The sequence below is a fragment of the Palaemon carinicauda genome, unplaced genomic scaffold, assembly GCF_036898095.1.
Source record: "Palaemon carinicauda isolate YSFRI2023 unplaced genomic scaffold, ASM3689809v2 scaffold368, whole genome shotgun sequence".
NCBI lineage: Eukaryota > Metazoa > Arthropoda > Malacostraca > Decapoda > Palaemonidae > Palaemon > Palaemon carinicauda.
Window position 1 is genome coordinate 123,181 of NW_027171362.1, and position 16,526 is coordinate 139,706.

General features: G+C 47.4%; 1 protein-coding gene across 1 annotated transcript in view; it reads right to left on the reverse strand.

The window, feature by feature from the left end:
* LOC137636721 (uncharacterized) overlaps positions 1 to 12,724 on the reverse strand; it is a gene marked incomplete at both ends in the record, with an annotated part of 131,752 nt that extends 119,028 nt beyond the window's left edge. The window contains 2 exons of the mRNA XM_068369099.1: positions 11,979 to 12,167; positions 12,631 to 12,724. Of these exons, the coding sequence (XP_068225200.1) occupies positions 11,979 to 12,167; positions 12,631 to 12,724 (283 nt within the window). The remainder of the gene's footprint in view (positions 1 to 11,978; positions 12,168 to 12,630) is intronic.
* Between the last annotated feature and the right edge of the window lie 3,802 nt (positions 12,725 to 16,526).

Here is a 16,526-nt window from a genome sequence, read left to right on the forward strand (position 1 = left end):
ACTAAAAGGACATTAAATTCAGCTTGGAGAAAACTATGGCCCGATGTTGTTTTAGAGAGAGACTTTGAGGGATTCGAACCTGTTGAGGCGGAGATCGTAGCCATTGGTCGATCCATGGGCCTGGAGGTAGACGAGGCAGATGTTAACTACCTCGTCGACGAGCATGCTGAAGAACTCACAACAGAGGAGCTGAAGGAGTTACAGAAAATTTCCCACTCGGAGGTAATGATGGAACTCAGCAGTGAGGAGGATGTCGAACCGGAGGAGGAACTAACTTCACGTGAAATTCGGGATATCCTTGGCAAGTGGCAGGAAGTGTCTGATTTTGTTGAAAGAAGGCACCCAGAGAAATTGTCTACAGGAAGAGCGAGTGCTTATTTAATGATACGTGTCTCACATTCTTTCGTAACATTTTAAAAAGGAGGCAGAAACAGACCTCCCTTGATCGTTACTTTGTGAAGGTCTCACGCAGTGAAAATCAAGAAGAAAGTGAGGCCAAAAAGGCCAGACGTGAAGGGGATGATGATGTGTAAGTGTTTACATGAGAGAGAGAGAGAGAGAGAGAGAGAGAGAGAGAGAGAGAGAGAGAGAGAGAGAGAGAGAGAGAGAGAGAGAGAGAGAGAATAGTTTAGCAATATTATTTCATTTGTACAGTATTTTTATTACATAGTTATTAGTGAACATAAATAAATAAAAAGAGAACAATTCGTTCCCTACCACCCCTCCCTACCTCCTCCTCCTGCTGGCCTCACATCATCTTTCGTTTTGGTAAGTAAAATTCCTTTTTTTTATTGATTTTATTAACGTTTATTATCATTTATCACATTACAGTACTGTTATTTTATCATTATGTGTGTGATTCCTCGTTTGTTTGTGTATAGATTGTGTATATATGTAATTTAGCTGTGTTTTGGTGTGGTTTCATGGCGCTAGAACGGATTAATACATATTACATTATTTTAAATGGGAAAAAATGCTTTGAGATACAACTGTTTTGACATACAACGATGGTAATGGAACGAATTAAATTCATATGTCAAGGTTGCACTGTATATACTTTGCTCAAATTGAATTTATATAATTTCCTTTTCGTTTATTATATCTTGATATATTCCTTTTTGTTGTTTATACAGGTGAGGTTGGAAAAGCTGAAAGTAATTTGGAAATTACCCCTAGATATAACCTCCTTCAAGCAATCTGAATAGACAATTTATAGCATTTTTATTTCTCTGAAATGGGTATAATAAACTTGGTGAATTGTGTTGAAGAGTTTTCCTAACTACCATTGTAAATGTTCAAACTTCAGCTTATGGCACCCAACGTGGGGCTTTGATGGAGACTGCTGAATATGCCGGAGTAAAATTCTTGTGTTTGAGGGTTGCCCAGAGTCCAATAATTAATTTTCTTTCCTAGCTCGTTATATTTTGTTAAATATGAATAAGTTACAGATATTTGTAGGTCAGCGGAAGACTATTAGGAAAAAGGTCACTGAATGTTTTAATAATGTTAATAATTATGATTCCTTTAATCCTTCTGAGCGTTTGTCTGAGAGAGGTATTCTCTTACATTATAAGGAAAAGTTGTCTGATCTCGATAGTAAGATTCTAGCTGAGAAATTTTTTAGTAGAGAAACTAGTTGAGGCTGATTTGGAAACAATTAAATTCATGATACTAAGACAAAAACTTTCGTGAAGACTTGTAGTACCGTGGAAAGACCAAAGCAGAGCACATTGAACTGGTATTTTTTGTTGTCGAATATGATCCTTAGATACTTCCTTGAAGACAGATGGATTGGGATGTGGAAGTGTGCGTCCCTGAGATCCAGCCTACACATCAAGTCCTGTGGTTTTACTGCATATCTGACCATGTCTGCCATCTCCATGCTGACAAACTTGTTCAGAGTTGAGAGGTCGATGACTGGTCTTCAGCCTCCAGACGCCTGTTTCACAAAAACAAGTTGACTGAAGAAGCTTGGGGACCCATAGAAGACCTCCAGAAGAGCTAGCTCCTTTGCGGATCCCTTCACATAGAAGCTTGAAGGAACTGGATCCAGAGTCAATGGGAGGGAGTGATTGAATGAACCGGACACGATACCCTGACCGAATCACGGAGACTGTCCAGGGTTCTGACAAAAGCTGCAGCCACCGTCACCAGCAGCTTTGCAGACATAAACCCACTGGTGGACAAGTGGGAGGATTGCCTGTCCTAGCGGGTGCGGCCTGACCACTCCCTCTGCTACACTTCCCTCCACAAGAGGACTTTGCTCTTTGGCTGGAAAGGGCTTTTTCAACACCCTGTGATATTTTGACGTCGTCATTGCTTGAGTACTATTTGTTGGCGTTTTAGTCAATTGCTGCTGGTTCTTCTGTGGTAGTGGAGGTTGATAGGGTCGAGATGTAAGTGCCCTATGTAGGAGGGAGTCCTGGTTAGACTCCCTCCACTCCATCTCTTTGCCATCAGCTCAATGTCTTCCGGTCTAAACAGAGAATAACCATCGAGAGTCGAGTTCCTGTGTCGTTACCTCTGTCTGTGGGACATGCCAATGGAACCTTTCTATTACCGAGTCCCTTCGTCGCAGGATTGTCTTTGCATACAGATTCAACAACCTAGTGGGCGAGGAGCTCAATGGTTCGAGTTCCCAATAATAATGTCTCCATCGACTTCCCCGTGGTCTCCTTAGACTAGTCCTTGGTCCTGGTGAGGTGACCCAGCAACCCTAACCAGCAATCCAACCACGCAGTAGCCTGTATGGCATACTCCACGACCTTCTCTTGGTTAAGGATCTCCAAAGCCGAGAACGAGAGTGAGTGTTCTGAGTCTCTCTCAAAGGAGATAACTCTGGTTAGAACCTCTAAAGAGTGCCCAAGAGGCAAGGCTGGAAGGGGCTTATTGGAAAACTCATACTACTTCCTCTGCTACACAAAAGGTGGTAGAAGTAGTTTAGGAGGAGGAGCCCGCTCGGAGGGAGCTAAAAGAGCCGGCAATCTGTGGTAACGCCTTCCGACAGGCACTCGTCAGATCCTTAGACCAGGGCAAGACTGCACTGGTCTTGGGAGGCTTCTGGGTGCCATAGACATGGCCCCGTGTCTTTGCCCTCCCGAGGGGATACCGTTAGATCGGATAACCTGTTGATATCCCTTATGCAAGCCAAGAGCTGCCAGAAGGTGTATTCTGACTCCTCCTGCTCTGCCTTCAATAACCAAGGACTAGCAGCTTTTGTTCTTGTCATAGTCATCTTCCACTCACGAGTTCTCATCTCAGGATGGGTTGAAATCTTCTCTTGTAGACTGGGCGTCACTTGCTGACGACCCTGCAGTTATCGGAGAGGATCGTTTAGGCTTCTCCTGAAGAGGCCTTGATGCCTTAGCCAAGATCTTAAGAATCGTCAGAGAATGCTTCGACTCCTTGCGGGACAAAAAAATACTCCTCCAAGAGTAAAGGTCTAGGGCGTTCCTCCCATTGTCCCTCTCTTGTTGAGGGAACAATGTCCACACGAGGTTTCGACACAGATTGTTGTTCCGAGGGAACCACCTCTATGGGGGAGAGGCTAAACAACTGTCAACAACATTTCTCTGAGTGAGTGAGAACCTCAGCTCGGGCAACGATGGAAGATGTCTCCCTAAGGATGTCGGACAGATGACACTCCACATCTGATTTGAAGTCCATACTAGAGTCAACTGGATCTCAGAGGAATCCCGGAAGTGTCCCGCACCTGCTTCAACTACTCCCCGCTTCCTCTTGAGAGGAGAGATGGTCGTCCTCGAGGGCCCTAGAAGGTTGGAACCGCAGACGTACGTCTAGGGTCGTATGGAGGGGAAGCTGACCTCTCCAGAGGAATCCTTGCTCACTGGTGGACGACTGCTACAGAGGAATGACCCCCTGTAATGGGCTGACGCACTACCCTGACCAGGTGTCAGGCCAGGGTTCCTTACCGACAGCAGAGCTGGCCTTAACATCCCTCGAAAGGCTAGGTGCTGGAAGTCTTGGTTTTGGAGTGAAATGAAGAAGGATTAGAATCTCTACCTGATCTAATTGTCAACGGTAAGGTTTCCGGCTTGTGTTTGGAAGAGCGATGCCTAAAGGTTAGAATCTCTACCTGATCTAATTCACTACAGAAAGGTTTCCAGCTCATGCTTGGAAGAGCAATGCCTAGAGGTGGAAGGCTGTAACCTTGAAGGTTCCCTCTTGGAAGGGAATGGGATTGGAAGCCTGACATGGTTAGACTCCTTGCACTGAACATTCTCTCGGCAGGCAGGGTCCTGCCTCGGACTTTGCTCCACCCTCACAGAAGAGTCAACTCAGCATGGGGGTGAGTATTCTTCAGTGACGGCAGCAGCAGCAGATGAAGGCTCAGGGCGGGATCTGTCGGCAGAGTAGACGAAACCCCGGGATCTCATAGGCCTACACTTAACAGTGACAAGGGTTCCACTTTTGAGGAAGCCGGTGTATGCTTCCTCTCAGCACCAAACCTTAAACAGATCAGAAAATTAGAAAGCTCCAACCAAGGGGAGGGGTGGAACTGCTTTTCTAGAGGAAGCAGTCCCCTCCCTCGAACCCCGAGGTTGACCTGGTGTTAACTGATCTACGCTTCTACTCAGTCGTTCCAAAGGTGAGAAGCAGACCACTCCCGTCATTCAAAGCAGGTGTTGTCCTGTTCCCAACACTGCCCTTGGCACGACGGACACAGCGAATGCAGGTCCGTATCCAAAAAGAGGACATGAAAGTCCTCCAGGAGCGGCCCTCAGATCCTGGACAAGTCCGCATAAGGACGGTCAGGGAGAGAGCGCACACACACTCTGAAATGAAAAAGAAAAAAGTATTTAAGTCAGTAATGGCAAGTCAATTGAAGAGGAGAGTGGCAATGTCTGTCCTCTACCGAGCCAAAAGCAAGAGAGGTTACTCAGCCCAGGTGTGTGAGTGAGAAGGGTATTAAACTATCCCCCAAGCCCCCACTAACTAGCGGATGGATGGTTAACCCCCGCTAAAAGTCTTATGGCTCATCTCTCAGCTTTGCCGATAGTAATATCCCTTAAAAATAGCGTTGGTTTGTATTAGAATCGGAACAATTTTACATTACAGTAGACTGTGTCAAAGAATATAAATGCAATTACAGATTCATTACACTTTGAATATAAAGCTATTTTACACAGAGCTTCACTATTCTTATATAGACTATACTGGAACTGAGGCTATTTTAGATACTTTTAAAGATAAAACCATTAGAAGTCAATATTATATATATTGGTGTAACTTTGGAAAAAAAAAATCACAAATTTCAAGTAATTTGTATTTTTCCTAACAGTACTCACCTCGAACTACTTTCTTAGGAGGATCTGGGATCTCCTTAATCACCGACCAAGAATTTTGCATAGTTCCCCATCTCTCCGTCACCTTGTTGGGGCGCTCCGGGGCAGAAGGATACTCGACCTGGGGCGACCCCGGGTCAGCGTATGAGGCCACGCTTGTTAGCTCATCAGTAAGTGTATGTTTAAGTCCTCCTCAAACTCCTGTAAGATACTCGGGGTAGGATGGGGCGGCCATAACCCGAAAGTAGTTCGCGGTAAGTACTGTTAGGAAAAATACAAATTACTTAAAATTTGTGATGTGTTCCAACACGGAGTACTTACCTCGAACTACTTTCTTAGGAGACTTATACTTTAGGAGGAGGGAGTGGCTTACAGTTCGGAATATTCGAGACTTCCTGGGGCACACGACTTAAATAGGAGGCTAGGTTTGGATTTCTCAGGGAGAGGTAGGAGAGTCGGGGAAAGCACGCAAAAGTCTACCTTATGTACAACTCACCTTTAAATTATAATCCAGACGTGATGTGCCTCAGCGTCCCACTCTCTCATGGGAGGATGGGGGATAAAGGATGGGATATAGGGAAAAAGGGGATAGCAAGGAAGGGGGATAGTAAGGAGGAACCTGTGTCGCTTACGATTACTTCCCACGGGCTACCCGGGGCCCAATCTACTAAACTTGTTGCATAGCTGAAATGACTGGTCTGATGGAGAAGGCATCCAGGGACTTCCTTGTACAGTCCTTGAGGTAATGGGCCATGAAGGTGGACTGCCTAGCCCAAGCGCCCGCCCGTAAGATCTGACCTACTGCCATGTTAGTGTCAAAGGCCAAGGAGGTGCTAAGACCTCTAATATCATGGGGTCTTGGCGTACCAGGAACCGCAGAACCCTCACTCTCATAAGACCTTTTCATAACCTGTCGCAACCAGAAGGATAAAGTTTTCTTGGAAACTGCCTTCTTTACTGGACCTGTTGAAACAAACTCTTAACAGCTGGTCTGAGTTTTGCTGTTCTACTGAGGTATTTCCTGATCGTCCTTACGGGCACAAGAGTAGATTTTCTGGTTTGTCCGAACGTGGAATTGCTGGAATGGAGAACTCCTCAAACCTAGGATCCGCAATTGCCGGATTCTGGGTTTTCGCCACGAACTCTGGCCGGAATTAAAAGTCATGTCTTTCCAACCTTTCGAGTGGGAGACCTCGAAGGATAGTCCGTGGAGCTCGCTCACTCGTTTAGCCGAGGCCAACGCTAGCAAGAAGGCGGCTTTGGGGGTGAGGTCCCTGTCCAGAATATCTTTGAGTGGTTCAAAAGGGGGCCTCGAGAGGGCCCTGAGGATCTTGGCTAAATCCCACTGGGGAACCCTTGAGGAGCGGGGGTCACAAGACTGCTCAAAACTCCTGATGAGCATGGAGATGTGGCGCGAGGTCCCCAGATTAATGCCCTTGAGCTGGAACACCTGGCCCAGTGCCGCCCGAACTCCCTTGATGGCTGGGATGGAGACTCCTATGTCATCCCTCAAGTGCACTAGGAAGTCTGCGATATTGTGGACCGAAGCGTCTAAGGGCCGCAGATTCTGAGAGGCACACCATTTGACAAATGTTGCCCATTTCGCCTGGTACACAATGCATGAGGACTTCCGCAGATAGCCCGACAGTCTGTCCGCCGTTTTGTCCGAGAAGCCTTCCTTCCTTAACAGGCGCTTGATAACCTCCACGCGTGTAGCCTCAGCCCCTGTGGGTTTTCGTGTAGCCTTCGGAAGTGAGGTTGACTTAGCAGGTCTTCTCTTGCCGGTAAGGGCCATGGAGGAAGAGTGGCCAGGTCCAGCAGATCCGTGAACCACTCTCTCTCCGGCCACCAGGGCGCTACCAAAGTCATCTTTGTGGACTTGGACTGTCTTAATCTGTTGAGCACCTGTCTGATGATCCCAAAGGAGCGAAAGGCGTAGACGTCGAGGTTGTCCCATAGGTGCTGGAAGGCGTCCTCAAAGGCTGCTGTCGGGTCAAGGACCGGGGAGAAGAATACGGGGAGCTTTGCGTTGAGTCTTGTGGCGAACATGTCTATCACTGGGGAGCCCCAACGTCGGAGTACTTCCTGTGGTACTTGAGGGTGAAGGGACCATTCTGAGCCTACCACTAGGCCTGTCCTGCTCAGTACGTCTGCCAAGACGTTCCTTTTTCCGGGGATGAACCTGGCCGTTAGCAGAATGTGGTTCATTTCGGCCCATTCTAGGATCTCAGCGGGGAGATCGCACTCCCTCGACCTTAAGCCTCCCTGCTTCTTGATGTATGCCACCACCGTGGCGATGTCGCACATGAGTGCCACCGAGTTTCCTCGGAGGAGACGGGCGAATTCTACCAATGCTCTCTGCACTGCCATGAGCTCCAGAAGATTGATGTGCCGGGTCTTTTCCTCCACTGACCATTTTCCCTCTGACGTTTCCTCGAGGAGATGAGCTCCCCACCCCTCCTTTGATGTCCGTGAAGAGCAGCATCTCCGGCAGAGGGGAGCCGAACGGGATTCTCTTCAACATGTTTCTCCTGTCGGACCACCAGAGGAGAGCGTCCTTGGAGGAAGGGGACACTGGAACTATCTTCTGCGGGGACTCTTCCGCTGACCAGAGGTCCTTCAGGTTCCATTGGACCGGTCTGAGCTTGAGCCTGCCCTGTGGAACCAACTATTCTCTAACGAGACCAGGTGACCCACTAACCTCTGCCAATCCTTGGCCTTCATCGGAGTGCCCGCTAGGAACGGTCGAATCGCCTGGTCCAGATTGCCCAGCCTCTCCTGGGAGGGGAAGGCTCTCGTCAGCTGGGAGTCTAGGACCATCCCCAGGGACGTCATTCTGGTGGTGGGGACTAGCTGCAACTTCTTGAGATTGACCGTGATCCCGAGGTCCTTGCAGAAATTCAACAGGAGTGAGCCTTGATCGCTTAAGGCTGCCTCTGAGGCTGAAACCAGCAACCAGTCGTTGAGGTACCTGATCAGCCTGATGCCCTGCTTGTGCGCCCAGGCCGACACCAGGGCGAAGACTCTCGTGAAGACGAGGTGCTGTCGACAGGCCGAAGCAGAGTGTCCTGAACTGAAGGGTCTGGGAGCCCCACCTTACTCTGAGGAACTTCCTGCTGGAGGGGTGAATGGGAATTTGGAAGTAGGCATCCTTGAGATCCAGGAATAGTCTGCTGTAGAAGCCCGGTGACGGTTCGTGCACGGGTTGAAGGGCTCCTTTGCTCAGCATATCCTCCACTTCTGCTTGTAGCGCTGCTTTCCTCTCCGAGTCCTTGGGCGCTGGCCCCTCCGCCCGATGTTCAGGGATCAACGGGGACAGCTCTGACAGGAAGGGAATCCTGTATACCTCCCTGAGAACTGTCACCGTCCACGGGTCTGCCCCATTGTCCCGCCATGCTTGCCAATAATGTTTGAGGCATCTCCCCACCTGAGGCATGGGAAGGTGTAGGGGGCCTCCCTCCCTATCTCCTTCTAGGGAGACGGTTGGAACAGCCTCTCCTTGACCAGGCTTATGTGGGCCTAAAGGCGGCTTGAGGTTGGGCACCACTCCTCCTGGAGGGCCAAGGAGACTAGTGCCAGGAAGAAGCGGAAGCTTCCTGCCTAGCCGGAGGCGTAGGCATGTAAGCCCCGTCTGCAGAAGGTCTTCTCATAGGGGGTCACCTAGGTAATTGCTGTCTGGGCTCGGCCGTACTTCTCATTTTGTTAGACTCTCTCCAACGTCTCTGCCACTTCTTGAAGAGGGAACACCGTCTCACACCAGACGGGAGAGTTCCTTAGGAACGCTTCACGCTCGGGGAGCCTAGGGGATAACCTATTCAACACGGTGTCCCTTCTCCTCAGGACCCAGTTGGCCGTCTGAGTAAGGGACTGAAAAGTAAGAAACTTCATGGCTTTACCCCCTCGGCCGGATTAATTCCTGCAGAAGAGCTTGGTTGTCCGGGTCCGACAGGCCGTGCGAGAGCTGAAAACCTGCCAACGTACAGGCCCAAAAGTCCAGACAAGAAGTAAGCTTAACAATATCTGGTGAGGTGTCCCCCATCATGGTGGCCTCCGCTAGAGAGAAGACCACCGGTGCGCTTAGGCTGAGCTCGTCCGTGTTGCCCTGGTTCAGGGTAGCGACCGCTTCTTCTAATGTGCGAGGCCATGAATGTCGACCGTCAGGTACATAGAATTTCTTCTGGGTCTTGAGACCCAGTAGGAGCTCGAAGGAACCCTTTGCTCTCAATGAATTTTTCGGGCCTGACACGAACCGGTTCACATGCTCCACTCCCAGCGCAACATCGGGTGCTAACGGTAGGGTTAGGGATGGTTTCTGCTGGACAGGATTGTCCACCATCCTGCCCAGTCCTGGGAGCCAAGTTTGTTCGGCTGTTGGTTGAGGCTCGTCTAACCTATGGTGCCGTCGGATGAGCGCTAACACCTTCCGATAAGACAAGACCTCGTCCGGCGTGCACTCGCCTGAACCTACAAGCTCGTCCACGATCTGCACCTCCACGTCGGAATTTTTGTCGAGCACGGAGGGATCTGTGGGCGTGGAGGCATCTCTCCCCACCTGGTTGGGTGACGGAGCGGTTGCCTCCGTCACGGGTAGAGCCGCCGGAGCGGAGGTATCCGTCATGGGTGTACCCCCTCCCATGGCCATCCGGATGGAGCTGGTTGTTGGTCGCGGCAGCGGCGTATCCCGAAACTTGGCCGAGGCTGCTGCGACAAAAGATCCTAGAGTTGAACCGCTGGGTCTAATCAGTGGTAGTTCCCGACACACGGGGTGGAGCCGCCGACCTACTAGGTCGGGGCAACTGAAAGTGTGCCAACGGCTGCACCCGACGAGCGGGCGAAGCCGAAGAGACACTGTGCAAGGGTACGGAAGCGGCTCCAGCAGCCACCGAGGCAGGCACTGGAGCGGCAACCTTCTTGCTAACTTCGCGACGGTGTCGGACTACAGTAATGTACCACTTCCTCGATGATGATTTCCTCCTGTACCTCCTCCTCAAGAACTTCGACCTCTTCTTGGTCGGGCTGACGTGGGAGTTTGATATCCTCCTCCTGGAACGTTTCCTCTTCCTCCTGGAGTCCCGTCCATGGGAACTGTCTGACGAGTAGGAGCTGTATGAAGTGTATTTGTCCGAAGAATACGAGCTTGCCGAGTCGTCCGTTTCGATGACAAGCCTCCTGGGGGTTCTTGGTCTGGATATCGGGGTTGAGGGCTCCATGAAGTCCGGCGGAAGCGTAGCTGATGGCGCCAAGGGTGAGCGGATGGTTGGGCGAGCGGCGAACCACTCTTCGAATTCCTCCTCCTGCCTCATGAGGGACCTGAAGGGAGTCCTAGGCGCCGTCCACACGATGGAGTCGGGGTCCGACGAGCACATGGGTCGCCTTTCTTTGTTCCGACCACCCGCTGAACCTGAAAAACACTGCTCGGGCATGGGGGTAGGCGCTGATTCGGGCCTCCCCCACACCGGGTCCTGCGGGCACCAGGCCGTCGTCCACTAAGCACACTTCCGCCACACTAGCAGACCCCCCACTCATCTGCGTAGGCCCTTATCCACAGATTCCCCGACATCAGACTCATGGGGAACAGCAATGGGCTGTTTCCCCGACATCAGACTCATGGGGAACAGCAATGGGCTGTTTCCCCAAAACGGACTTACCTCGTCCCCTACTCTGGGTAGGGGAAGGTAAAGGAGAACCTCTCCGACTGGGCCGAGGGCGACGTAAGCGGCGAGGCAAGGCTCGTCTTCTTCGGAGATCTCTTGGACGTCGTCTTCTTCTTCTTCGCGAACAAGGTCCATTGTAGCTCCGGCCAAGACTCACACTCAGGGCACGTGGAGGACGGGGAACACTTCTTCGCCCGACACGAGGAGCACCTCTCGAGAGCCATGCTCCGCAAGACTTACCAGCTTGGGGCCCAACGACACTGGGAATCCATAGCAAAAAGCTAACACCCATGCGAAACAAGAACATTAGGGAAAGGTGAGGAACACAACGGGAACACGTGAAACACAAGGAAACACGTGGAACACAAGGAAACACGTGGAACACAAGGAAACATGTGGAACACAAGGGAACACGTGAGACAAGGTATGAAGAACACAAAGGAACACGCGGTACACAAGGTGATCGGACGAGATAAGTGAGAGAGAGCGGCGAGATGTAATCTACGCCGCGACCAGACGCTTACTGACGAGCTAACAAGCGCGGCCCCATGCGGTGACCCGGGATCGCACCAGGGCGAGTATCCTTCCGCCCTGGAGCTCCCTAACAAGGTGACGGAGAGAGGGGGAACTACGCTAAATTCTTGGTCGGTGATTAAGGAGATCCCAGATCCTCCTAAGAAAGTAGTTCGAGGGAAGTACTTCGTGTTGGAACAAACTGCTGTGAATTGTACAGTATGTGAAGAGGCTAATATTTACTAGTTATGTTGAACTTATGATAATAAAATCATTAATGTCCAGGACACTAAAGTTGACTAATGGTAACTTAACCAAATCAAAAGCAATACCGTACATATTTAAAAAAAAAAAAAAAAAAAACCTTTAAACATGATTTTTTATTCTAAAAAACTGAAAATTTTACAATTTACATATAAGATGAAACTTTCAAAATAATCAAAACATAATAGGTTTTATAACTTATTACAAGTGATATTTAAAAGAAAAAAAGTTTCATACTCACTCAAGTATTGCTTTTCCTTTACGACCCAATCGGGGTCATCTTCTTCGAAATCAGGAGTTTCCTCAGCATAAAAATCAATCGCCTGGCTTTCCTCTGCATCCTTGGATTTCTTAGGAACTCCTCCTTGGTCTTCAGCACTGCGTTTCACTCCCCCTGGAGATTTTTCTTTTAAGCAACTCCTAAAGCAAGCTCATTATGATACACATAACTTCAATCTCAAATTATTTTTCCCTATTACACCAGAAAAACCTAACAATTACGAAAAAAATTTTGGGGAGAATTTCTTCCAATTTGGAAGCAGCATATAGTCTACTGACAATTGGATACGAGTATTTTTCAAGACTCCTAACTGAAACTATTATGTCAACACTGAAAAATTCAAGAGACATTAGCTTTTCAAATAAAATCATATGGAATCCAGAACAAAAATCATTGTAAATAATAATCACAATTGTATGAATAACAAATTCATGATATTCAAAATCCTAAAATGCGATAGAATAAAAAAAAAAAACAATGGCAGTTTTCTATAAAAAGTGGAGGAAAGGATCTTTGCAGCAAAGTAAAGTCTTAATATCTTTTACAGCAAAGTAATTGCTTCAGAACTTTGCCCTTTCCTACGTAAATAAATAAATAATAAAAAGTAGGATACACACAATCTTATCCATATTAAATATAACCATAAATACAAAGCTAGACTGTGATGACTTCTGCTGCTGTGTATTATTTCTAATATCTACATTATACTTGAACAAGATAGGAAAATGTAAATACTTTAAACTAAAATATGAAGTAATCATGGCACAGAAAACTATTATCCGTATTAGGAACAGAGCAATAACTCGCTCCAAAATTCTGACTCTCTAAACCCTCGGTACCAAAAGTATAAAAGAAAACGACTTATCCTAATTTTAACTGGACAAGCACCAATATTTATTTCTTGTAGTCATATTTTAAAGTAAACTAATCTTAAATGGCAGGTCTGAAAAAAAAAAAAAAGAGAGAGAGAGAGAGAGAGAGAGAGAGAGAGAGAGAGAGAGAGAGAGAGAGAGAGAGAGAGAGAGAGAGAGAGAGAGAGAGAGAGAGAGAGAGAGAGAGAGAGAGATTTATTTTGCCCATCAAGTACAAAAATCTTCACTTTGTAAGTATTCAAAATTGTTGATCCTTGTCATTTGGTAAAGAAATGTTTTATTCAACATGAAGGGAATACTATTCTCTATGAGTTGTATACTGTATTGCACAAATGATACCTCATCTTCATAACTCCTATTTTGTTAAATTATAAGCATTTTTTTCGTGTGAATAGGGAAAAGGGCAGAACTATCCATATTTGTTTAATAGAGCATATCTGCCTACCATAATCATAAAATTCATTCATAATTTTCTTTCTGGGCTCCGACCCGTGCCGCCCAGGGAAATGCTCCTTTAACATCATTTCTAAGGTAAAAACTGCTATAAATTTACCAGAGAAAAATTTTTATAGGAATGCTAGGTTGAACCCAGCTCGCTCACCTTAATAAGGTGTCGGTATACTACTGGGGCATGAATTAATCACAACCAGAGGCCTCGCACCATTTAGATATCTCCTGTCAATATCCCCGAACAGCGAGGTGCCGTTCAACATCCTACTACTACTAGTAATCCCACACCAGTGACGACACTCCTTTATATAGCACCCAACTTTCTAGCCGTATTTTGCCTTAGTGTGTGAATTTCGCTGGTTTTTTCTGGATTTACCTCAAGATGTCGGACTCCACTGTCACTCCATCTAAGTTAAGTACCAAATCTATGAGTTTTGAGATTTTGGAGGGGGCCTTGCCCTTTTTTGCTTATATTATACAGTTTTATTTTTCCCGACCCCGCGTGGGTCTTTCATGGCGCCCGGCTCCCTCCTCTCTCTCTCTCTCTCTCGTTTCGTTCTTAACGCTTTTCAATGAGTCCTCCATACAGATTGTTTCTCGTTATGAACTTTATGGGTATACACGGTTCACACACCGTATTAAAATTTTTATATTGTCCTGTTATTATGATAACAGTTATTACATATACGTGTGCATATTATCGGTAGGTTGGCATGCCTGGTCGCCTTCGGGCGCTTCTATTCCACTAATATTATCACTTGGATTATTTACGTTCGCACGCCACGGACTTGCTTATCATTTTAACGTCATCCGTTTGCTTGCATTAGCTTGAGGGGCTTTCATGAGTCAGATATTACATATTAGTTTTCATTTTGTTAGCACTTCACTGACTCTGTGTTATGTTGGTAGCCCTGCCGCAGCTCTGTCAGGCTTGGCTTTTCTCCGTCTCATGTTCGCTCCCTCGTTTGTTTTACGATTGATGTATGGTTAATTTTATTATTATTATCCTCCAGCATGCCTTCCTATCTTATTTTACCATGTGTTATGTTTTTTATAGTGTTATTAGTCTTTCATCGTGGGTCTGGCAGGTTGGTATACCTGCTATCGCCCCACTCCTAGCCTCCCTCCCGCCCGATACCCCACCCCAGGGTTCCCTTCCTCTCTCTCTCCCAATCGAGTTTGAGTCACTTTATGGCGATGTTCCCCTCCCGGGGGCATCCGCTTTCTTTCAACGGGCGGTTCCCGTTGATCTGTGAGGCTTACTATTATCATACATTAACGTACATTACTTACTCCTTTCACTACTCTACCCGGTCGTAGTCATTTTCTTTCCGTCGCTCGTTTGGCCAACGATCGGCGGGAAGTTTTCTGCTCGGTCCGTGGTACCTTGTCATGTTATATTATTTATTAAGTTTTGTATGTGCTACTCCCTCTCGGTCCCGCACGTCACGGACCCATTAGAGATCCCTTCCCCCTCTCTAGTGTCACGCACCTCATATAGATATATATATATATATATATAAGACTTTCATTACGGGATCCCCGGAAGTAGCTTTTATACATTACCATCCGGTCGAGTTGTTTAGTTGAGCCCCCGGAGCCAACGTTACTCATTATTACTTGGATAAACTTTATATATTAGTCACATATATATATTGTATACGATCCTAGTTCTCGACCTTGCCTTCCTTCTTTTGATATGATCACGATTACGGTCTGACTTAATTTAATTTAAATTTTTACAATCAAATAGATCTGTTATTTTGATTTATTAAGCACCCTGGGCCCCCCTGGGTCCCCTATTTGCCTTCATTCAATATATTTAAGGCATATATATGAATAGTTTTTATCATGAATTTGATATATATAGAGAATTGAAGCACTCTGGGCCCCCTTGCCCTTCATTTGCTTTCATTCAAGATAATTAATGGCTATATATATAAAAAAATTTTATCATGATATTAACATATATAGATATTTAAGCACCGGGGCCTCCGGGCCCCTAATTTGCTTTCCTTTAAGATACTCATGTATCTTTTATCTTACAGACTGTACGTTGTGCGATGACGGCATGTGCCGCTGTCCTCCACCAACCCTGCGGCCATGATGTGTGTCGTTCGCACGCTCACTGTTCTGTACAAGTGGATGACCTAGCTGTTTGGCATCCGGACAATTGTGTAGTCTGCTACAAAATGACCTCCACTCTAACATCTGACTCGGTGAGTGCATTTACATTAATACAGACTTGTGGGGAGTTATAAATTATTTTGATGGTTTATTTTAATCATATTATTATTTTAAGGCCACAGTCCTCTGGACTTCCCGCATGCCTTTTACTTCGTGCCTACGAAGTCCTTGGACTTCTCCACTTTTTCTTTGGCACTTTTATTCCTCGCTAATAGTCTGTTCTCTTTCAGAGCACCCAACTTGAAAAGGACACAGCCCAAGCAACCCTCAAGATCTGGATTGGCGGGTTTGCCCGCAACGTGAAGGCCAAACAGCCTCATATCCTCTCTGAGGAATGGTGTTCCCACCTCTACCCCAATGCTAAAACATCAGCTGCGGTCCGCAAAGAGTTGGCAGACCCTATTATCGAGAGCATTGAATCACTTCTTCTGGCCCCGGACCAAGAAGAGACGGGCGGCACACTAACTGAGGACGTCGCTACCCTCAACCTCGATGTGGAACCCATGGCTCTGGATGATCCCGACGCAGGTAGGGACGTAGGTGAGTCAGGTGGTTCCCGGGCTAAGATTCCTCTCCCTAGCCCAGCTTTCTCTTCTACTTCCGAACAATCTTCTTTTCAAGGTTTTCCGGGGACAACCGGGACTGATCTCAGTCCCCGGCCTGTTCCCCCCCAAGGTGAAGGCTCATCGTAAGCCTTTATATAAGACTCACAAGTCTTCCAAAGACCACAAGCCTTCGAGATCATCATCCTCGAAGGCTAAATCCTCCTCCACCAGTCTCTCAAGACCCAATTGCTGTGCCCTCAACCTCTCACGGAGTAGCCTCTGTTCCGGCACCTGTTCCCCCCCAGGCGGAATCATTTAACGCGGAGGATTTTTCAGAGAAACTGCTCGTTTTGAGTCGATGCTATCGTCTCATACGAAGCAATGGCAAGAGAGGATAGCTTCTGTGGAGAGCCTAGTTCAAGGACTCATGCGCTTGGGGCTGCCACCACCACAAC